We start from the raw sequence: 23141 nt of genomic DNA on the forward strand, positions 1-23141 counted from the left end.
ACTGCAGGCCTGAGCCCCCCCTCCGGACAAGCAGCTGCAGCAGGACGGTTCCGGGTCAGGTCTCAGTGCCCGCGACCCCCCGAATCCTCCCCGGCGAGTCCCCCTCGGCCTCTAGGTCGACGTGGTGCATCGAGGTCTGAGTGTGTGCGCTGAGGCTTGCCCTCTTCAGACACACCAGAGGCCGCACGCCCACACCGACGGAGCCTCCCCGGGATGGAGGCCACACGAGAGGCCCTGGCTCTTCCAGCCTCCCTGCGGGTCCACCTGCTGGAAGCTGGAAATAGTGCCCAGGGGAGAGCAGCACAGAGTCAGCGAGAACAAGGCGGCCCCTGTGTCAAGCTGGGGTGTTTATAACAAAGCAACAGGGAACGGACGCTGTCTCCAGGGGAGGCTACAAGAGCAGCAAGACGGGGCACCAAGGGCATCCTGGTCCCCACCGGGTGGGCGGCAGCCTCCTGGGAGGCTCTGGGGCCAGGCCTTCGGGATGCTGCAAAGAGCAGGGCCGAGGGGTTACGCGCCGACCTGGGTCACCACAGTGCCAGGAGTGACCACTGACCCCTGCCCCGTCCTGACTGTGGCGGGTAAGTGGGAGGACTCACAGGCAGCTGGGGTGGAGGGCAGGTGTCCCTGCTGGGTGGGCAGCCCAGGCCCTCCCGCTGCCACAGGGGCTGAGGGCCCGCACTGCAGCACGAGGGACGAGGGCCCCGCACAGAGGGCCTGGGTCACGGTGCATGTCCTACTCTGTCCTTCACAAAACCCTCCTTTGAGGGGAAACAGGTCGAGAGCGGGTCAGGGGACAGAGGCTTGGGGCCGCGAAGGCTGGGGCAGGTGAGGCTCCTTCCCTCGGGCGCACTGGTCCAGGGGAACGAGCCTGGTGGGCTGCTCTCCTGTCTGCCGGAGACAGCTATCATGTGGGCCGGCAATCCTTCCCGCGAGCGGGCAGGAAGCAAGGGTTCAGGTCTGTGGGCCGCACGGCCTTTGTTACCACTGCCCCGTGGGGTGCTCTCAGAGGCGGTAGACAGACGGGCACCGCCAGGTTTCAGAGAGCTCTGTTTGCCAAAACATGCAGCCGGCTGGACCTGGCCCGTGGGCTCGGGTTTGCTGACCTTGGTTGGAAAGAATCTGAGGAGGAAAGTGGGGGGAGGAGGAGGAGGACGGTCTTCCCACGGGGACGTGTACGGGCTGCGTGGCAGGCCGCATCGAGCCCCGTCCAGAGGCCGGTTTCCGGAGTGCCGGTGCCAGGGACGGAGGAGTGTCCCAGCCCACGGAGCCGAGCCAGAACACGCTGAAGACAATAGTGAGCAGACCGCGCTGGCAGGGAAAAAGACGGAAATAAGCACCCGCGGCCTGGAGGACCGCGTGTGTGTGACAATGACCGCACCCAGCTGGCGGGCACGTGCCCCTCATCCCGCATCACCCGGTTCCCAGCTGCTTCCCCAAGGCACGTGGCGCTGCAAGGGGCTCGGGAGGATCCCGAATAACCCAGCCCCCTGAAGGGGGGGCAGCATGAAGACCCCCACCTCCACCACAAGGTGCCAGTGGCACTGGGCACTGGGACAGACCGTGAACTCTCCAGAAGGGAATCAAGAGCCCAGATTCTCTACAAGGGTGCCAACACCACTCAACAGGGAAGAACAGTGCTTTAATACACGTGCTGGGACCACGGGACGTCCACAGGCAAACGCGTGAGGCTGGACCCCTACCTCACACCATATGTAAAGCCAAACTCAAAACCAAACACCCAAATACCTAAGCGTAAGACCTAAAACTACAACCCAGAAGAAAACACGAGTGTAAGCCTTCGTGACGCTGGACTCGGCCATGCATTCCTGGACAGGATGCTAGAAACGAGGAAAAGTGAAAGGAAAACTAGACGTCGTCACAGTGAAAAACTTGTGCTTCGAGAACATCAAGAAAAGGAAAAGACAACGTACAGGACGGAAGAAAATATTTGTGAGTCACACATGAGTACGTGACTCGTACCCACGACGCTGACTCAGTGGCGACAAGACCAGGTAACAGGTTATAAGACGGGTGGTCTGACAACACACTTCTGCAAGGAGCAGACACAGAAATGGGTAAGTACGTGACAAGATGCCCAAAACTGAGGTCATCGCTCATGAGGGAAGGGAAACCAAAGTCCCCACGAGGTAACGAGCGTTGGTGAGAGCAGGGAGGAGGCAGAGCCCCCCCCCAGACCGTGGCTGTGGACGCAAAATGGCACGGCCACCGAGGTAACAGCTCCTCGAGCAGTTAAATGTGGAGTCACCGTACGGCCCAGCAAGCCTGCACACCGGGGTCTGCCCAAGAGAAATAAACTCCACGTCCACGAGGAAGCGTTCACAGCGTCGTTATTCGTGCAGAACAAAGGCGGGAAGAACCGTGTCGGCGCAGCGGATCATTACTCAGCTCTGACGCCCGCGACGACACATGCAGTCCTTAGACACACGATGCTCGGTGAGAGGAGCCCCCCCAGAGGACCCATGACAGGATTCCACGCAAACACGACGTCCAGAACAGGAGCCCCCGCGCGGGTGGCGAGTGGGCTGGGGGCTGCCACGGGGCAGGAGACAGTGGAGGCATGGGATGGCTTTCCGAGGCGATGAGAGTTGTATGCCATCTGCGAGACCAAAACCACTACATCACTCTCACTCTGAATGTGTGATGTATGTGGTACGTGACTCCTGTCCCCATAAAGCTGTTATTTTTTTTAAAAAGAAGAAAGGCAAGCGGTGGGCGCCCAGATGGGAGAGCAGCCCCGGGCTGTGTGAGGGAACGTGTGCTGGCTGCTGCAGGCCCCCCGACTCCCGCGTCACCCCAGGGCCAGCTGGAGGAGCTGGGGGCGCACACCTGCCCGGCTGGGCACCCCTCCACTGTCTTGTGCAGGACCCGAGAGCTGGGCCCAGATGCGGACTGCAGCGACCACAGGCCGCCCGGCCCCACCAGCAGCACTGCCCGTCTCCAGGGCCTCAGGAGGCACCCATCCGGCCGCCAGGCCGCAACATCTGAGCCTCCAGAGCACCGTCGTGGCTCCGTGCCTCCACGGCTGGTCAGAATTCACTGCCACGTCCTCCTTGAGGGACACCCAGCTTCCTGTGTTCGGGCTCCCTGACCCTGGGCCCTCCGGGCTCCTGCAGCCCCCCCGGACCCCGCACACTGCCAGGCCCCCATCCCGAGGGCAGGGCTCTGCTCTCTGGTGCTGCCGGCTGTCCTCCCTAGAGACGCCTGGCAGGGGCCCGGCCACTCTGCTCAGGCCTGTCTCAGCTGGGTCTCGACACGCGGGTGCTTCGGGCTGCCTTGCACATGCAGACCTGAGACCCCAAGGTAGGGCCCAGGCCAGCCTGGGTCCTGGCAGAACTCTAGGAGCTGCTGCTCAGCTGGCCAGGCTGGTGGGGTGGGCTGCACAGGCCTAGTCCCCGAGATGAAGCGTCAATGCCCCGAGGGCCTGGGTGTCCGTAGGCGCCTGCCACCTGGAACCTTCCACACCGGGCTCAGAAAGCTGAGGGCTGGAGGACGTTAGGGGGAAGTGAGGCTGGCGGGTGCAGTCGGGGCCTCCCAGGAGTCTGGCCCGGTGTGGAACTGGGGAGTGCACAGACCAGGTGGCCAGATGCTGTCTTCCCAGGGTCCGGAGTGGACGGTCTCCCAGGGCAGCCGCCCGTGGCCCGGCCAAACTGGACGTGGGCACCGTGGTCATCCTAGGATGTCACGCAGACCCCATTCTTACACCCCTCCCCCCACGCCCTATAGAGCGGTCACTGGGCAGGCAGGGGCTGAGCCGTGTCAGGACCACGTGGCTGGGCAGCGCGTCCACGGGGCTCTGCCTGCCACACCGCCCCCTCCCGGTGCGAGGAGACCGTCTTCCTGCTTCTGTGTGGGCAGCACAGTGTGCTGGACACCAGGGAGGCCCAGGAGCAGAGGAGAACACAGGCGCCCCGGCCGGCTCGCCATGGGACGTCCAGCCCCCGGGAGCAGGGGCTCACAGACGCTTCCAGCAGGCGGCGAGCCCGTGAGGACCAGGCTTCGCCCCGTCCCCCAGACTGGTGAAGGGGACCCAGTGCCTGGCCCACAGCCAGCGCCCCGTAAGGACCCACCGAGGGGAGCCAGGGCCCCTGCAGCGCCAAGGGCTGCCTGCGAGCTCCCGCCCCGCTCTTAGGGCGGCGCGTCACCCCATGCAGCACGCCTCGTGTGACCTCTGCTTCGTCGCCGACCTCCCGCTCGGAGGTGAGGGCAGGCCCCAGGGCGTGGCGCAGGCGCCTACGAAGCAGGGACATCTCAGCCAGGAGCGGCTCGTGCGGGCAGGAGCGCCGTGCACACGGGCCAGAGCAGCAGCTCCGCTGAAATCCGCGGCTAGGTGGCGGCTCTGAGAAGAAGGGGAAATGGCTGTAACGCGCCGAAGACGGGTGGCCTTGTGTGATTCGCCGCTGAGGCGCTGACGGTCCTGACAAGAACCTCAAAGGGAAAAGTTCTGGGCTTCCTTAGACGAGCTGGTGACCCACGCCTGTGTCACTCGCGGCGGGAACGGGCGCTTCTGCCAAAGAACCACCCAGTCAAAGCAGAAGGCCAGGGCCAGACACGGGGTGGCCGGGGTCGCGGGGGCGCCTGCCGCACGTTTTTGGGACAGCAGCCGTGGGCCGGGTGGGGCTGGGCCGCAGCGTGCGCCCCACTCGCCCCCCCAGAGCCTAGAGGATTCTCTTCTTCCGCCCTGACTCTGTGCTAGCTCGCAGGAATGGCTGCCCCCTGTGCGTCCTGAGTCCCGCGGGCAAGGGGTGGCGGGCAGCATCTGGGGCCCCTCCGCCCCCAACCGTGCTGGCCCTCTCCCATCTGCAGAAGAGCGAGGGCAGGGGCCACCATCCCTGAGGACCTTCCGGGCCCGGGGCTCACAGGCCTGCATGGAGGGCGAGCCCCAGGGTCCCCTGCCTGGCCCGGGGCCCTGGCGGCCGGGGCGAGGAACCGGCTGCCCCTCGGCCGACAGCACAGGAGGGAGGGCGCCTGCCACCCGGGCCTGACGCGCATACCAACAGGCCCTGCTGGAAGAGGCAGGGACGCAGAGAGAATTAAACAGCATGGTTAAATAAGTGCTGGTCCTCATGCATATTTATAAATCACCCGGCCTCAAAGCTAAATCAATCTCTCCCGGCTAAAGGAAGCACAGCTCCGGGAGAAGAGCGGGGGCCTCAGGGGCGCCTGCTGGGTCTCAGGGCCGGGCTTCCTAGACAGGGAGCACGGCCCTCCCAGGCCCTGCCGTTGTGACCTTGCCCCCCCCCCACCCCGGCCCCGTGTCTTCTGCGGCCTGCTTTACCCCAGCCTGCGGACACGCTCTGCACAGGCCCAGGGCTGGTGCTCCCGGGGCTCAGGAGTCACGTGACCTTGGGCAGGTCAGCAGGCACAGGACTTGTGTCCTTCTGCCTCACGGGCAAGGGGGAGCCAGCGGGGGTCTTGCCCGGTGCTTACTGGGCTCACAGGGACACTCCCTGGCTCTGAAGCCTTGGGCACACGGTAGGCCTTGTCCCTCAGAGCGGGGAGCGCGAGCCCACGGGACAGCGGGCCAGTGCATGTGGAAAGTGCAGGGAATGGGGGCAGGGGTCCCACAGAGCAGCACAGGATGAGCACCCCGCCTCCACCCCCACCCCCAGATCTCCAGCATCATGACCAGCTGACCCACCTCCTGGCTTGGAGATTGAGAAACTGAGGCCCAGAGAGAACTGGAGGCCCACACACCTGCCCAGGACTGGTCACTGGCTGGGGGGGGGGGGGCGGGGATGGGGAGAGAGGCCCAGGGCTGGTGGCCACAGAGGCAGGTCCCTTCCTCAAGCCACAGACATCTCACTGAGGGGGCAACAGGTGCTCTGCAAGCCTCCATCTGCCCCTGGGCCAACATGGCCAAGAAGATGCCAGGGACCACACAGGCCCGGCCCCCCTCCTCCATTTCCCCTCCTGTCCCCCAGGACAGAGGCTTGATCAGAAGCTGGGCACTCCGCAGTCCCTGTGGCCAAGGCTGCACCTCTCAGTGGACTGTCCTGGTTTACAACGGGGCTCTGTGTGCCTACTGTGTCCAGCGCCGCGGCCAGCCCTGAAGGGACAACCCACAGCAGCTGCTGAGGGGCCTGGGGCCCCCGGTCAAAGACCCTCCCAGGTAGCTCCAGGAGCACAGCAGAGGGAGGACAGAGCCTGGGGGCCACTGTGCTGCATCTCAGAGCCCAGCCCCAGCTCAGAGGCCGGCCATGATGCTGGTCCGGAGCTCTGCTGGTGAGGCATGATGTTTCCAAGACGCAGGAGGGCAGGACCCGCAAGGAAAGCTCTGGTGACCTTGGGCACTGGCGCAAGCTGCCTACACGAGGCTCCTAACCTCGGGAGGTGAGCCGAGATGGGGCCCGGAGCTCCAGAGGGGCGGGTGAGCAACACCACGAGCACATCAACGCCTCCCTCCTCCCGGAGACGAGCGGGGGTGCCCATCCCTCCCTGGCACCCACACAACCAGCAGCTCAGCCACACGGGCCAGGCACAGAGCTCCCTCGGCCTGAGCAGAGGCCGGGCCTAGCTAGCCGCTCAGCCTCTCCTCCGGGTTCCGGGAGCAGCCCCAGGAGGGGGCACTTCCCTGTACTGGTTCTGAGACGAGACCAAGTCTCGCTCGCTCGGAGCCTCAGTTGCTGGTCTCCCAGACGGGGATGCTACCGCTCACCTTCCCAAGTGCTGGGGGAGAGGGGACGTGTGAGCAGTCTTCAACCACATGAGCTTTGCTGAGTACACAGAGCCCAGCAGGACCCCCGGCGTGAAAACCAGAGTCAATCCTGACGGGCTTCGCTCACGTCTCCCAGACGCAGCCCAGACCGCTGCGTCTCCACACGGGCCCAAGCCTTTCCAGAGCCGTCAGCAAACTGGGGGCAGGGAAGCCCAGGTGCGAACCTGCTCCCTTGAAGCAAGGAGGGGGCAGAGACCACGGCACATGGGGCGGAGGCACAGGACAGGGGCCTCCCCCGCCCCCACACTGCGCGTTCACTCCCCCTGCGGCCATCAGCACCGGGCTCATCCATTCTCCCCCCAGACTGGCCCAGAAGCCACGAGAACGTTAGAGCTAGAGGTCACATACTGGAATCTCTTCCCGCTCGGGACACCTGCCTCGTACTACACACCTGGCCAGTGCAGAGCGCCTACGGGGCGGCCTCGCTTTCTAGGGGACCTGGGCCTCGGGAGGGCCGGCCACCTGGCCAGGCAGAGCCTGCAGAACCGCACGACCGCCCTCACGGGCCCGCTCCGGCGCCGTCCCCGCCACGGTTGCTCGGGAGGAAGCAAACGCTGACAAAACTGCCCCCTTCTGAGCCTGGGTTTCTATCAAGCGCACCTGGGGCTCCCGACAGCCCAAGTGGTGGCAGAAGGGACAGGTCAACGGAAGACGGAGAGGTCCAGGGGCTGGACTCTGGGAGGGCAGAGCAGAGGCCACTGGTGATTTCTGCACAGATGGGACAGGGTCCCCACCAGACCAGACCCAGCAGATCCTCGTGTCCCACCAGCCTGGGCTGGGCCCCAGCTCCGCCAGCCAGTGGGCGAGGGCCCTGACTCAGGTCGGGAGGGGGGACGGGGCAGGGAGAGCGGAGACGGCAGAGACCGTCAGCGCGTGCGCCCGTCCGTCTGCCGCGTCCTGTCCCTGCCGCACGTGCCTCTGTGGGTCTCCTGTGCCACCTCGCCGGCCTGCGTGCTCTCTGTACGCTGCCCCTGACCTCGGGCTCCCCTCAGCAGGCAGAGGCCGGTGAGCCGGTCACCACCCGGACTTCCACCCAGGTGTCCCCCAAAGGGGACCTGTCCTGAGAGGCTGGTCCGCAGTCTGCAGGGAGGCCGGAAACCCCTTGTCCGGGTCAGGAGAGCTGGATGATGGCCATCGCCCTCCCCCACTCCCTGGACCTACGCAGGCAGCTGCTGCCACGGGGGCTGCCCTACAGGCCCCCAGAGAAGGCTGTTCCGGTAGCGGCACTGGCTAAACTCTGGGTGGGGGCAGCAGAGGCGGGGGAGGGAGGACTGGCCACCGACTGTGATGGACGCTGGCTCAGCTGCCCGGCCAACAAGCCCACCTAATGCTCCCGTCCAGGGGCTGGGCCCTCCGGAAGCTTGGTCACATCAGGACAGGGACAGGCCTGCTGCTGCGTGTGCTCGTCCGGCTGCTCTGGAGGCCGCTGCTCGGGACACCGCCCACCTGCCATCCCACAACAACGTCACTGAGCAGGCGAGCCAGGTCCCTGCTTGGCTGGGCCGACGAGCTGCAGCTCCTGGAGTCGGGCGGCCCTGGCGGTCACGGCCTCCCCATCACAGGGAGCCAACAGTGGCTGCAGCCGGAATCCCGCCCGCCTGAGCTGGGAGGAGCCGGCAGAGGCGGGATGAGCTGCCCGCTGCCCTGGGCACTCACCATGGACGCCAGGTGCTTCGCCTCTCCTGCTCAAGGGCCCTGTGGCACACGTGTCGGAAAGTACTGAACAGAGCCACCTACGTTACTTTTTCATTGTGGTAAGATACACATAAAATAAAATTTGTCATCTTACCATTTCTCAGCGTCCAGTTCATGGGCACCGTCCCCCCGTCCGGCTCCAGAATGTTCCATCCCCACACAGTGAGACCCCGTTCCCGTGACGCATGGACCCCCACCCGCTCCCCCAGCCCCAGCCCCGCCGTCTACCCTCTGTCCGTGAGTCTGACTCCGGGACCTCGTGGGAGTGGGGTCCCCGTGCGTGTCCTTCCGTGTCTGGCTCGTGTCCTCGGGGCTCGTCCCTGTGCTGGAATAGAACTTCCTTCTTTTCTCAGGCCGGGTCATACCCCGTGGTGTGGACGGACCACACTGTGTTACCACCCATCCGTGATGGACCCCATAATGCTGCTGAGAACACGGGGGTGTGCATCTGTTCCACCCCCAGGAGCGGAATTGTGGGGTCATGTGGTTAAACAAAGCAGCTCTTAAAATCAGTAACAGCATCTGTGGTGGGGCGTTAAAAAGTCCCCACGTGAGGCAGTTCTAGAATTCAGCATTTTGTCCGTAAACCACCTCTGCAAAATCACCTTCCCATAAGAGGAATTCTGTAACCAGTTGGCACCTCCCTCCTTGTGGGGCTGCCGAGAGGCTCAACGTCAACACGGCTCTGAAGCCAGGACATCCGTGGTCTGTTTCTTGTGGTCCCGGGTTGTCAGCAGCTGGGAATGCTCTGGACGGTACTGGGATCTTATCTAAAGGGAACAGATGTGACTACAGAAAACAGGGTGATACTCATACTCCGAAGAAACCCACTCTCCAAGCAACCTTGACTCATCCAGAACCTTCCGCGGAGAGTCCTGAGTGTCCTGGGACGCTGGCATTTCCCTTGACTACTCCAGAACCTGTCATGGAGAGCCCTGAGTGCCCCAGGAGGCTGACAGTCCCCTCAGTGTTCCAGAACCTTCCATGGAGAGCCCCAGAAGGCCTGGGAGGCTGACGTTCTTTGTTCTCTGTGCCACCGAAGGAAACCAAGTGCACGTGGTCCTGCCAGGTCCCCGAGCCCCTCCCAACGGCCTGCTCCCTTTCCTGCACATCACCATCTGAGCGCTCCACTTGTGTACACGCTTAGCCCACTGTTTGTCTCTCCCTCCATAACACAAGCCCAGGGAAGGGGGGCCCCGGCTGCCTCAGCCTGTACCGTCCCCCAGGTTAGAGGAGCACCCACACAGTGGGGCCCAGCACGGTGGGCTGGCTCGCGGAGGGTCAGACACCCCACACCCAGCACCCGGCTGGCCAAGTGACCGCTGCTCAGCCCACGGGGCCCCTCCCTCCCTCGGGCCAAGGCTGTGGTATAGGGAGGGCGTGGGGCCTGGCACCACGTTCAGAAGGAATTTTGGGCCCCGAGCCCTGGAATAGCGCTTGTGTAGGAAACATCAGCCCCGACCCCAGCAGAGCCCCTGGGTCGCAGGAAGATGGGCCTGACCAGGTGGAAGGCAAAGTGGAGAGAGCAGGGAAACCAGTGCGGGCTGGATTAGCGAAGCCCCTTTGCACTGGGTGTTCTGATGACTGCGACCCAAACACCCTCACTCATCAAACGGGATTCCTGACAGCATAACCCACTGGGCTGCCGTCTTCCTCCCGGGCAGCCATATCTTCTGTCCCCACACACATTCCCCGAGGAAGCCGGTGGGGCCAGAGACGCCTGGACACAGCAGGGGACAGGGAGGGCCATGCGCTCCGCAGACAGGACCCCCTCTTCCCTAAGTGCCGGTGCAGGCTGCCCACTGAACAGATGAGAACCACAGCCGCCAAGGGAGAAGGGGCCTCTGCCACACAAGACACCCCCAAAGGCCCTCTCTGCCGCACCTCTGCCTCGCGCCGCACAGAGCAGGGCGGGGGGACCAACGCGCACACGGAAAGCCCCTCTGCCATCCAGCTCCTGTCCCTGGAGCACCTGACTTCTGCCGGGGGAGGGGGCAGTCTGGCCCCAGTGCCCACAGCACCTCCGTGGCGTGTACCCCAGGGACGGTGCTGCAGGTCAGGGACGGGGGCGTCTGCCGGACTCCACCAGGGCAGACGTGCTGCGGGTGCCCCCCCAGCTGGGCCTATGCCCGCCTGGCCTGGCTCCCCAACACGGGACAGCCTGCCACACAGGCCAACACTCGCGCGTCTACACGAGGGACGGGGCACAACCCTACAAGGGCTGAGCAGAGCCGGCACCCCCCCGGCAGCCGACCTCAGACCCCCATCTGGTGGGGCTGCGACCTCCGCCGGTGTCAACAGGAGCAGGTTGGGACGCAAATCCAGGGTGGGGGCTTCATGGGGAGGAAGGTGACAGGCTGTTCAAGGGGCCTGTGGAAGAACCCTGGCATGCAGGGTGGGGCCGGGGGTCCCGCTAGTCCTGGGACACTCACAAAGGACAGGAAGCCCGGGACAAGTGCTCCCTAAGCTGGCCCTTCTTCTGCCTCTCTGGTCATGGACGCCCCCCGACTTGATGGGACCTGAGGGAACTGCTGCGATGGCCGGAGAGCCCCGCACCGGCGTCAGGACAACGGGTCTCTCCTGGCTCTGCCCCAGGGGCTCGGGGCCTCGGTTCCTGGGAGGGACACACGGGCGCTGCTGGGCACGAGGCTGCAGCCGGCTGAGCAGGGCTCAGGACCCACGGGCGGTCCTGGGACGAGGGCGCTGCCCTCCGCCCGCCAGCCTCACCCCGCGGCCGCCACACTCCAGGCCCACTCAGGAAATTCAGCGTGCCTAGAGAGGACACACACGACTTCTCATCACGCACGGTGTCCAGGCTCCTAGAGGGCTGGGTAACACAAAGCGTGGCGAGGAGCGCGTGGCGAGGAGCGCGCGGAGGGCAGGAGGTGTCCGAACGCGGTCTGAGAGCGGCGAGGCTGCCGGGGCCACAGACGGCGCGGGTGCCACCGCCCCCCAGGCCACGTGGTCCCAGTGCAGCAGAGCAGGCCGGCCCGGCGCCCTGAGGGTCACAAGGTGGAACGACCCCGTGTGCACACGGGGGAGAGGCCGTCCGGGCCAGCAGCCTAGGGGGTCTGCGGCCCCGCGGAGACGCCTGCTGGCACCGGCTCATGGGATGTGAAGGGGCTTATTATTCAAGACACGTCGTTCTCCTCATAAAAAAATCAAAAGAAATCAGTGCCTGTCGAAATGTCTCCACACAAGTGCACATCAGCAAGCTGGCTTTTCTTAGTCCTCGGCGTTAATAAACATGAGCAGCCGGGCGCCACGGTGGGGAAGGGAGGCTCTCTCCTCAAGCGTCTTGTTTTACACGCCCGTCCGGAGCGCGGGTCCAGGGCACACGCCTGCCCGCCCCGAGGGGGGTCACAAACCTCCGGAGCAGAGCTCAGAGTCCGCGTGTGCGCTCGCCCGGCCAGGACACCGAAGGAAAGACCCCCGACCCAGAGGTAACATAGGAGAGGAACACCTGTCTGTAAGCGTTCCGGTGGGGCACAACGGGGACCCCGTAAATGCAGACACAGCAGCGTTCCTGCGCAGAAGAGCAACCGTCCCACGATGTCTGGACCCCAGAGGTTCACCCTCATCTCCCACGAAACCTAACAATTTCTACATTGGTTGGGGGAGCTAGATACGTTCATTCCAGGGGGCACATAAAAGTAAACAAGAGATGCCAGGAAAATCCTGCAGGAGAGGTCACGGGGCCGGGAAGGACGGGGCGCACCAGCCGGGGGAGCCACCCGGGCCCGAGGGGGCAGCCCCGCACCCCAGCACGGACAGGCTATGCAGTGAGCGGTCCTGGGGCTACCGGGAGGAGCCCCGCTGGGGAACAGGCTGATGTCGGGCTTTGTACCCGAACGCCGCATCAACGCAGACTCACATGTGAAAAACAAAACCGCCGTGGAAGAGCCCTGCACAACCTAAGCCCAGACGCAATGTCGACAAACGCACCTACAGAAAAACCCGAAGACCAAAACCTGTCCTCCGTTAAAAACGCCTCAAGCAAAGTCAAAAGACAGACGATCAACTGGAAAATACAGTCACAACTTAAAACAAAAACACCGCAACTCCTCAAAATACAAAAAGCTCCACAAAATCAACAGGACCAACAACCCATCTGAAAAACGGCCCACAGACATTAGCACACACGAACGTACTTAAAGGCCCTCACTCCCGCGTGTAATGAAAGGACTGAAGGTTGAAAGTATACTGGCCTACCCCCCCCACCCGCGGGGGCAGAAGATCTCCTGGCATCACAGTGCACTCTTGGTGAGGCCGCGGGGAGCCGGCGCTCTCCTAGGCTGCGGTCGACGCCGTCCCACGGCAGAATCTACCAGAGTAAGTGCAGGGACCCCTGATCCCATGATCTCCCTCCAGAAGTTTATCCTACACACACACACACACGGAGATGCCATACACAGAGCCCTTTGCTCCGGTCACCCCCTCTGGGGCTCACCCTCCACCCACGCATCCCCAGCACATGGCCTGTGGGGTTCGGCCCCTCCAGGAAGGAGCCCAGAGCACTGCAGGACTGTGGGCAGAGGGCCAGCCAGGGGCAGGACAGGCCCGAGGGCGTGGTCAGCAGCCAGACAGGCCGCAGGGGAACAGAGCAGGAGGGTTCTAAGAAGCAGAGGTCAGGCCTGCCTTCGGCTCAGGGCTCCCTGGCAGGTGGGTGGGGGGAGGTCTGTCCCCGGGGGGGCCCAGGCCAGGCAGGAGGAACCTGCAGGTGGAGGGAACCAGTGGGCACCCGGGGGGCCATCCTGTCACAGCGTCAGAGGGGGGGGGGCACCCCCCCCCAACCTTGTACTCAAGAAGAGGGAAGGAGGTGGAGGCCGGGAGGGTCTGATGAGACAGAGCTGCTTGCCTGCTGACGCAGGGATGGGAGCGGGGACGGCTCCACGGGCACCGAGAGCTTTCCGCTCACAGGCAACCCAGCAATTTTCTACCCACTCCGTTTCCAAAAAAGATACTTATTTCAAATGTCACTGGGCTGCAGTCTGGTCCCTTTCCTGAGCAGCGCTGCCGGCTGGCTACAGGGAGCCCCACCCAGCCCCGGGGGAGCCGGCGCGCGGGGTGGGCTGGGGGGAAGTGGGACCTGCGCCCACCCGATGGTCACCTGGCTGAATAAGCAGCGTGATCAGGCAGCATGGAGGGGCAGTGAGACGTGGGCTCCACTCCCAGAGAAGAATTCTGCTTGATTACACGCTGAAGCATTTACAGGGAAGGGTGCAGATGTTTGCAATTTGCTTTAAAACGCATCAGAAAAATGTAAAAGCACTGATGGATGGCAGAGGGGTGGTATCAGGAGGCCCCCACAGTAAGATGCTCGTGCCCGGATGTGGGTGGTGGGTAAGCGGGTCTCCACGGAGGAATTCGCCCGGCTGTACGTTTGAGAATGCTCATCAAGCGCTAGGGCAAACCCAGGGGCCGAGGGCCCAGAGCGCAAGCGTGCGGCCAGGCTGTGCTGTGCACTCGGGTGTCCGGCCAGGGCTGCTGACAGACACGCGTCCGCCGCCACTCTCGGCTGCACCTCCAGAGCTTCATGTGGCCCGTGGCTGTCACCGTCCCCACATCTGGCCTATCAGAAACACGAATGGCGAAAGCACGTGTGTCGTCAAGGTAAGGCACGGGACAGCAGTGTTACTACTAACACTGGCGGGGCCCGGGCCCTGCTCGGCCGGCCTGGGAGCTGTCACCGCGGTCACCAAAGTGGCCTGAGGCCAGGGCCACAGGCCACACCAGAGCCCACCCACCGAGAAGAGGCCAATGGGACGTGAGTCCTACTGCCATTCCGCAATCATTCTCTTGGCTCTGGGAAACCGAGGCCCGCGGACAGGTGTGCGGGGCAGGGGCGGGGTGGGAGGGAGCAGGGGGCCCAGGGCCGTGGTGGCCAGCCCCTGGCTCCGGCAGCCACACGGGAAGCACAGGGCGCCCCCTGCCTCCAGGCCCAGCCGTCCAGGTGGTCTGCTCACTCCCAGCCCCGGGACATCTGGACCTGGCCCAGCCCATCCTGCCTCTACAGAAGGGCTCTGTGAGCCAGCCACTCATGCACTGGCTGTGGGCCTCAGTTTCCCCATCTCTAAAGGGGGGCACGCACGAGACAGCAGCAGTCCCCTGCGGGTGGCGGGGGCCCCTCCGTGGGCTGGGGCACCGGGTCGAGCGTGGGAACGGCCCCGCCCCCGCAGCCCGCGCCCCACGCCGTCCGGAGAGCGAGGTGCAGGCTTGGACTGGGGACGGGAGCTGTTGCCTCACCAACCAGCTGTGAACTGATTACAAGAAGTTCTAACTAGTGGCGCTCCCTCTCCAAGCATATGTTCCCAATTAAGTCAAACTGCAGCTGATTTTAATCAATCTTCCTCGAAGCGGCCCAACTTGAAGCCTGTCCGCAGAGGGAAGAGGGGAAAGGGAGGAGGGCATGCGCACAGGAGCGCCCTGCCGGCCGCGGCTGGACTGCGTGGGGCTCGCTGGGCAGCAGGGGCGAAGACACCCGTGGCAGGCCTCCTGCTTCCCAGGCCCCGGCGCAGAGGTGAAGGGGTGAGGTCTCTGCCCTCCACACGCGTTTCCTCTCCCCAGGCACCCCCACGTGCACATGGTTACCCCAAAGTTATAAAGGACGAACTGGGGGCTCACATGGGAAAGCCAACATGCCTAAAGCCACCCAGGCAAGGGACGGGACGGGTCCAGCTGAGGACCCCACGATGCCCTCCTGTTTCTGAGCATCCAAGTCGCCTTCACACCCATTTCGCGGCTGCCTGGACCCCAGCCAGACCCAAGTTCTTCCTGTCTGCTCTGCGTGACCAGCATGGCCGCTCACCTTGCCCTGACTCGCCGCCTTCACTCCTGCCTGTCCGGGGGGGTCAGGGTTCCAGGACAGAGCCCCCGTGTCTCCGCACCCTCGGCAGGGCCTGGGCTGACCGGCGCTCGTCGTGAGCCGGAAGAAGGGACGGCATCTGGGTCACACAGAACCGCTGCTTCCACAGCAAGCGCCCACGCCCTCCGGAGCAGTCAGCTCAGCCCTGGGGGGCCAACCTGTGCCTGCCCACAGCACCACACGACAGACGCGGGTTGGCGCGGCCGGCGGGGGAGCGGGCCAGGAGACAGGGAACTGGGTGCCCAGCCCAGCTCTGCCTCTCCTGCTGGGTGCCCTCGACCGAACGACTGCTCCTCCCTGACCGGACGTTTCCTCATCAGGGAAACGGGGAAGCAGGACCTCCTACTGAGGACCGTGGACACAGGGAGAGGTCTGCAGAGCACAGTGATGGTGCGTGGCCGACCTTCCTGAGACGAGCCCCACTCTAGGTGCGGGGACGGCCCTCATGGACTCGAGCTGCAAGCGGGAACATGGACAGACTGTCACGGCCCTCCTCTTGCTGCCGCTCAAGGTCAGAGACAGCACTGCCGCGGGACCAGCAAACGTCCCCAGGCCTGGGACACCCACCAGAGCAGAGGCAGCGGTGCGAGGCTATCTAGAAGCCTCCACCACCCACTCCCCTGCGCTTCAGCCCTGCCACCCCCACCCCAGGGCTGTGGCCGAGCTCAGGGAGTACCGCCACGTCCCCGCACATGCACCTGAGCCCCCAGCATGACGGAAACCTGGCCCCACAAGCCTGTCCCCGGCCCCCCCCCAGCTCCCACGGACACGGACGCCACCTGCCCCCGTGAGCAGGTGCCCAGCCCTTGGCCGTGAGCAGCTCCAGGACTTGCTGCAAGACCTCTGCCCCACCCAAGGGTCGGCGTGGAGCTCCAAGTATCTCCACCCAGGAACACTTGACATGGGAAGAGCACCGGACACCCCATCTCCCAGGATGGCGATCGTCCATCAGCCACAGTGCTCACCTGCACCACACCCCAGAAACCCTGCCAAGAGCCACAGCGGGCTCCCTGCACCCCCATCACGCGGTGGGGGGGCCTGGGCAGCCATGAGCCCCGCTCACAGGCTGTGCCTGACTGGACACGCAGGAGACACCCGCCAACCCTGCTCTGACAGGGCCCGGCTGATGGGCCGCTGGGGTCGACCTGCCAACAGCCCAGCTCTCCCTTCTGAGGACCGCGGCCCAATTAAACCAGTGCGGCTCCCAGAGCTGAACGCTGCGAGCCACGGCTCACGGCACCTCGCTTCATCAGAGCTGTCACTTCTCCCGACTCCAAGAATCGGTAACAAAAAAGAGATTTGATTTGCTTCTAATAGGTGTCAAGATAAAATCAATGGCCTGTCCAAAATCTGGGTAATCACAAACCTGCAGGTTCCTTGCCATGGAACAATTTAGACAGGAGGATAACAGTGAAAAACAAAGTCGGAGTGAACGGTGTGAACAGCAGTGTGACCTCGCGGCTGCAGGCAGATGGGGATGGGCCTGGATTCGAGCCCAAACAGAGAAGGTCCCATGGGCCGTGGCCAGTGCAGGGGGAGGGGAGCAACGCCGATGGAGCACAGGCCCGGGGCCATGGGCTGGTGACACGCGGCCCGAAGGCAGGACACCCTCTGTGCTGGGCTCTGGGACACATGCTCTCAGCCAGCCAGGGATGCGTGCGTCCGGGAGGGCCCCAACTCGGTTGAGTCTGGTGACCCAGAAGACGGGACGTCTGTGCATGTGGGAGGCACGGTCACGCAGGAAGAAGCCGGGAGGGCAGGGCATGCTTGCTGGGAGAACGCGGAGGTCTGGGAGGAGCCTCCAGCCGTGGCCGCCCGCCAGTACGCACCTGCAGGGTGAACCGCTCGAGCTGCATTTCCAGCATCTTCTTGTCTTCTTCCAGACGACTGCGCTCCCCTTCCAGCTCCTCAATCTTCAACCTGCAAGAAGAGCCGGACCATCAGGATATACACAGCAGCTCGCCCATCCATTCCGACAGACGGAGGGCGGGGTGTGTTTGTGGGTGTGTGTGTGTAGGGGTGTGTGTGTGTGTAGGGGTGTGTGTGTGTGTCTCTGTCTCTCTCTCTCACACAGGCCGGGAGTGCAGCGCACATGTCTGTTCTGACCAAGATGGTTCTGCAGGGGGTCTTCACCGACCACAGCTCGGTGGGGCGGGTGGCTAAGTGGAGGCAGGACAGGTAGGAGCTTGCACGTGTCCTGTGCCTGATGGTCCACTCCCAGGAGGTGTGACCACATGTCACAGAGGACACAGAACCACGGAGATGGCCTGGAGAGAGATGCGGGCTGGGGGGGGGGGGGGGGAGCAGGCTCAGGGGACCGCGCGCGTCCCTCCTCCGTCATGGGCCCAGAGGCTATGAAGGCCAGCGGCCGACACAGGCGAACGGCAGGCTTCAGCTCACCGTAATAAAGTCTTATTTTTGTCTTCATTTTTTAAGTTAATTTTCTGAAAGGCACTATATTCACGTGATTTAAAAATCAAAAAGTGTGTCCAGGAAGCAGTGCCCAGCACGTACACAGGCTGAGGAACAGGGCCTTCCCCACCACCAGCCAGAATGGAAAGCTCACATTTCATAGATTATTCAGGAAGGTCTTGGCTCAGGAGCGAGAGATAATTATCTCTAGACTGAGAAGTGCTCCAGAACGGCCCAGCAAATCACACGAGATCTGAAAGGACCAAACTCTTTCCAAGAAACCTAATTGCATCTCTGAAAAAGCTCAAGAAGATTTATATGAATACAAAAACATTCAGAATCCAACAAGCCAAAATTCAGTGTCTGCCAACTAATCAAGGCCTAGCAGGCATTAAAAGAAGTAGGAAAATATGACCCATAATGAGGAGAATAATCAATCAATTGAAACCGACCAAGAATGGCAGACATTAAGTAGCACCCAAGGACATTAAAACAGTTACTAAAGTGCTGGGACATGGGAACAACAGTAGGCTGTTGAGCAGCTCAGCAGGGTAAGGAGGAAAGAGCAAGACGACCCAATCCCTGGAGGGGAAGGCCCAGCACCCGAGCTGACAAACACACTGGATGGGCTAATTATAGAGTCGACTCTGTAGGAGAAAGGGTTTCACACTTGAAGACTATAGAAAAGAAAAGAAAAAAACAGCCCAACACACAAAACACTCAAAACAATCCCGAGTAAAACAGACAAGAAAAGGAATATTTAAGACTGACAAGGTTGTCACTGAGCTGTGGGACGACTTCACGGAGCACAACGTCCGTGTGGGTGGAGCCCCCGGAGGAAAGGACAGGGAGGGAGAGAAGGACAAACACTGCAAGAAAGTGCTGAATTTGATGAAAAGTATACACAGATCTAAGAAGCTCAACAAACCCCAAGCACAAGACAGAGCCCCCTTTGCACATGACAAAGAAAAGATAAATCTCTGAAATACTGAAATAAGAAAAAAATGCCAACCTAGAATTCGATTCCCAATGAAAATATTCATAAAGATGTTCTGAGGCAAGCGGAACCTACAAGAACGCGTCACCAGCAGACCCGCTCCACGAGGGAGGCCAAGGGAAGCCCTTGCGGCAGCAGGACGGGGACCCTGCATGGAGACTGGGATCCACGCAAAGGAGCGAGCAGCCGTGGAGAGTGTGACTACCCTGGCAAGTACGTGGTTTTCAATTTCATCTAAATCTTATAAGGACACTGAAATTACTAGCTTCTATTTGCAGTTGACGTACCGTTGACAAACACCATCACACGAGTTTCAGGCGTGTGACGCCGAGACTCTGAGACTACGGACGTCAAGGAAGGCTCACCACGGTGTAGCGACTATGGACGTCACCGTCTGCCTCCACACGAAGTCACTGTGTGGTCCTGGGCTGCGTTCTCTGTGCCGTACGCCACACCCCGAGACTCACCTGTTTTGTAACTGCAGGTCTGTGGCTCCTAATCCCCCCACCGGTTTGCCCACCCCTCCCCCTCTGGTAGCCAGCAGTTTGTTCTCGTATCTGTGAGTCGCTTCTGTTTTGTTTCATTGGATCACTCGTTTCGTCTTCGAGATTCCACGTGAGTGCAACGCTACGGCATTTGTGTTTCTCTGATTTAGTTCACTGAGCGTAACAGCCTCGAGGTCCATCCATGTCGTCACAAATGGCTAGATCTCATTCTTCTTTATGGCTGAGTAATATTCCACCGTGTATATACACACGGCATCTTCTAGCCAAGACACGGGCAAATTACTATTTTTTGAAGAGACCATTTCAACAACACTAATAAAAGTGTCCCGGGGTCTGAGGTAGAAGTCTGACTAGAATGTGTGACACGCACAGGGGCTCGAGGGGAACATCAGACACATGGGCGTACGAGGCTGCCCGTGGGGAAGGTACGGCGTCGCCTGCAGGAGGACTGTGGTAAGTGGAAGATGTGTACCGTAACCCCGAAAACAACCCCCAAAATAGCCAAGAGTGACAAGTAATAAGTGAAAAAAGGAAATACAATGAAATAATGACACACACCCACTGAATGAGAAAGAAGCCAGAAAATCAGAACAGGGAATGCAGAGGAAGAGCTGAGACGGGTAGAAGAGAGTGCGACCCAGCTGTACCGGCCGCCACGTGACACGGGCACCGCCTACCCACCCGCCTACACGCAGGCCGTCGGAGTGGGGAGAACAGCCCCACTACGCGCTGCCTACAAAAGAGCGCTCCTGACACGGAGAGGCAAAGCTCCATGGGACAGTGGCACGGGGAAGACAGAAAGCTGGAGACCTGCTGGCGTCAAAGTCAGTTTCAGAGCCAGGAATGGCTCCCACGAGGCAAATTCAATGATAAAGAGGCCACTGGCCAGGAGAACACTACCATCCTGAACACACACAGGCTGACGACAGAGCTTCAAGAGAGATACAGCAAAACCTGGTAGAAAGGCAAGGAGAGATGGCCAAGCCCACGGTTACAGCCAGAGATGTCAGTACCACTCTCTCGATAACTGATAGAATGAGAAGCAAAAACCCCAGAAGGAAAAGCAGACAGGAACAACATGACCAGCCAACTTGACTCAGTGTCCGGTGGAAGCACTCTGACCACCACAACAGAGGGCAGTCCTCTCGGGCGGACACACATTCACGAACACAGACAGAGGCTGGGCCACGCAAAGAGGCTCAACATGCTGAAAAGGATTTTAGTAATTCAAAGTATCTTCCGTGACCCTAATGGAATTGAGCTAGAAAAGAAAGATAACTGGAAAACATAATACAGCATCCAAGAACACAGAGCACGTGGAGATCCATCTGGAGAAGCTGTCGGAGGCCCACCCTCTGATAACTATGCAGGGGTCCGCTGAGCGGAGGGGAATTACCATCAGCCCAAACACATGGAGATGCACGCGGCTGTGGCTAGAAGGCCAGCCTGCCAAGACCTCACTTCTCCCCACGCTGTTCGAGAGAATCCAAGCCATCCCAGTCAAATCCCACACATTTCTCTGTACAAACGGACAAACTGATTCTAAAAGTCATGTGGAAACGTAACAGGCCCAGAATGCTCAAAACAACATTGGGGAAAAGGCTGGAGAGCTAACAACCTAATTTCGAGAACTGTCATAAAGCCAGAGTGACCAAAACAGCCTTGGTCTGAAGTCAGACTGAGGAAACACAACAGAGCCCAGAAATAAACACCTACACATGGACAGCCTATGCTGATAAATATTCTAAGGCAATTCAGCATAGAAAGGATGCTTTCTCTTTTTAAAGATTTATTTATTTTAGAGAGAGCGAGTGCACGTGAGCGGGAGGAGGAGCAGAGGGAGAGGAAGACTCTCAAGCAGAGTCCCCGCTGAGCATGGAGCTGGACGCGGGGCTCAATCTCATGACCCTGAGATCACGACGAGCCAAAGTAAGAGTCAGACACTTAGTCGACTGAGCCACCCAGGCTCCCAGAAAGGATGTCTTTTCAACAAATGGTGCTGGAACAGCTAGGTATTCGTTTAAAAAAAAAAAACAAAAACCTCCAATTCTGTAATGTGTGTAATATAAAAAACTAACTCAAAATGGAAACAGAAACTTCCATGTAAGTTGAAAAATTATAAAATTACTAAAGAATATGGGGGAAACCTGCGAATCTGGGATAGGCAAAGTTTCACAGCTACAATATCCAAATCATCACAAATAAAGAGAAAACACTGATACAGATTTCTCCTTAAAAGCCTCACAAGGCGGGCGCCTGGGTGGCTCAGTTGGTTAAGCGACTGCCTTCGGCTCAGGTCATGATCCTGGAGTCCCGGGATCGAGTCCCACGTCGGGCTCCCTGCTCAGCAGGGAGTCTGCTTCTCTCTCTGACCCTCCCCCCTCTCATGCTCTCTCTCTCTATCTCATTCTCTCTCTCAAATAAATAAATAAATAAAATCTAAAAAAAAAAAAAAAAAAAGCCTCACAAGGCAGCGAAATGGCGAGCCGCAGGATGGGGGGAGATGCGTGCAAGGGAAGTATGTGACAGAGGACCTGCACCCAGAACAGATGAAGAACGCTCAGACTCAGCAAGGAGCAAACCGTCGAGTAAAAACTGGACACGAGTGGGAACACTTTGCAGAACAAGACCCCCGACAATGACAAGCAGAGACGCTCAACATCATGTCAACATCATCGGTCGTTAGGGAAACAAAGTGCACACCACAAGCAGGGCGGCCGCGCACCGATTCCGGGTACAGTGGGAAAGGCTGCGGGCCAAGTGCTGCTGTGGGGGCCCTGGGGGGCTGTGGGCTGGTGGCGGGGATGCTGGGCGGGGCAGCCACTCAGACAGGCAGATTCCTGAAACAGGGCAGCACACAGCCACCACCGTTCCACACGTCGGCAGTGACCCGGGAGAACAGGAGTATGTCTCCACACAAGGACTTTATTTGTAACATGAGGCCGCTTTGTCTGTGACGGCCGAAAGCCGGGGAAAGCGAATGCCCACCCCTAGTGCATGCGGACAAACCGCAGCATGTCGACCCGGCAATCTGAGGGAACACACCACTGATCCGCACACGCTGCGATGTCAGAACTGTGAAGCCGGGCACAGAAGAGTGGACACTGCGTGAGTCCGTTCCTCTCCAACTTTATCAAACGCCAACCCGTCCGCTCGAGTGAGAGCAGATCAGGGGCCGCCTGGGGTGGGGGAGGAAGGGAGGCTTCCAAGCCCTCGAGAGCAAACGTCGGGGGTGACGGGCAGGTCCAGCACCTGGAGTGTGGTGACCGTTCGACAGGGGCGTGCGTGTCTGTGAGAACACGTGCAGCCTGTTGTCGGCCACACCCCAATAAAGCTGCAGAAACACCTGCTGACGTGCACCACCCCACACCCCCACGAGCGCTGCTGCAGGCCCCCGCCCCCCTGCAGAGGCGGGAGCAGGGGCCAGAGCGCGGACATGCGCCCCCCTCGCAGACGGGAATCGGGCCCTGGCGGTCGGGCTCCTGCTGGGTCAGGGCTTCTCCGAGGGACGGACAAGGAGGCGCCCCCAGGAGTGGGGGGGGCCAGCACCTGCCGCCTCGGGGAAGCAGCCTTCTGTGGGAAGGACCACTGCATCCTGGGCCACAGGCTGCATGAGAAGCCCTGCTAGGCTGCTGTGAAAACAGGATGTTACGGATTCTGAAGGCTCGTGAGCAAATGTTCTCGAGGGCTACATTCAAATAAGCACATGCGTGGCTGTAGGCGTATCGGTAAGACGGCTTGCTGTAATCCATGCCGCTGTCAGAGAACAAACCCACATAAATAACGCTTGTCTCCGCGTTTTAAGATGGAGCACCTCCTTTCCCTGGGCCTCCTCTTCAGGCAAACTGTTACCTCGCTGAGGGAGAGAGAATAAACCGCCTGTGTTCCAAAGCTCACAAGGCTGCTTTGCCTGAAGTGGTTCAAAGC

At 61.1% G+C, this 23141-nt stretch overlaps 1 protein-coding gene across 6 annotated transcripts in view; it reads right to left on the reverse strand.

Moving 5' to 3' along the window:
- The window catches only part of MAD1L1 (mitotic arrest deficient 1 like 1), a 319048-nt gene that overhangs the window by 71194 nt on the left and 224713 nt on the right, over positions 1-23141 (reverse strand). For all 6 annotated transcript variants that reach the window (XM_032394014.1, XM_032394012.1, XM_032394015.1 and 3 more), the window contains one exon: positions 17129-17219. In XM_032394014.1, coding sequence (XP_032249905.1) covers positions 17129-17219 — 91 coding nt within the window. The remainder of the gene's footprint in view (positions 1-17128; positions 17220-23141) is intronic.

The sequence above is a fragment of the Phoca vitulina genome, unplaced genomic scaffold, assembly GCF_004348235.1.
Source record: "Phoca vitulina isolate PV1807 unplaced genomic scaffold, GSC_HSeal_1.0 scaffold79, whole genome shotgun sequence".
Classification (NCBI taxonomy): Eukaryota; Metazoa; Chordata; class Mammalia; order Carnivora; family Phocidae; genus Phoca; species Phoca vitulina.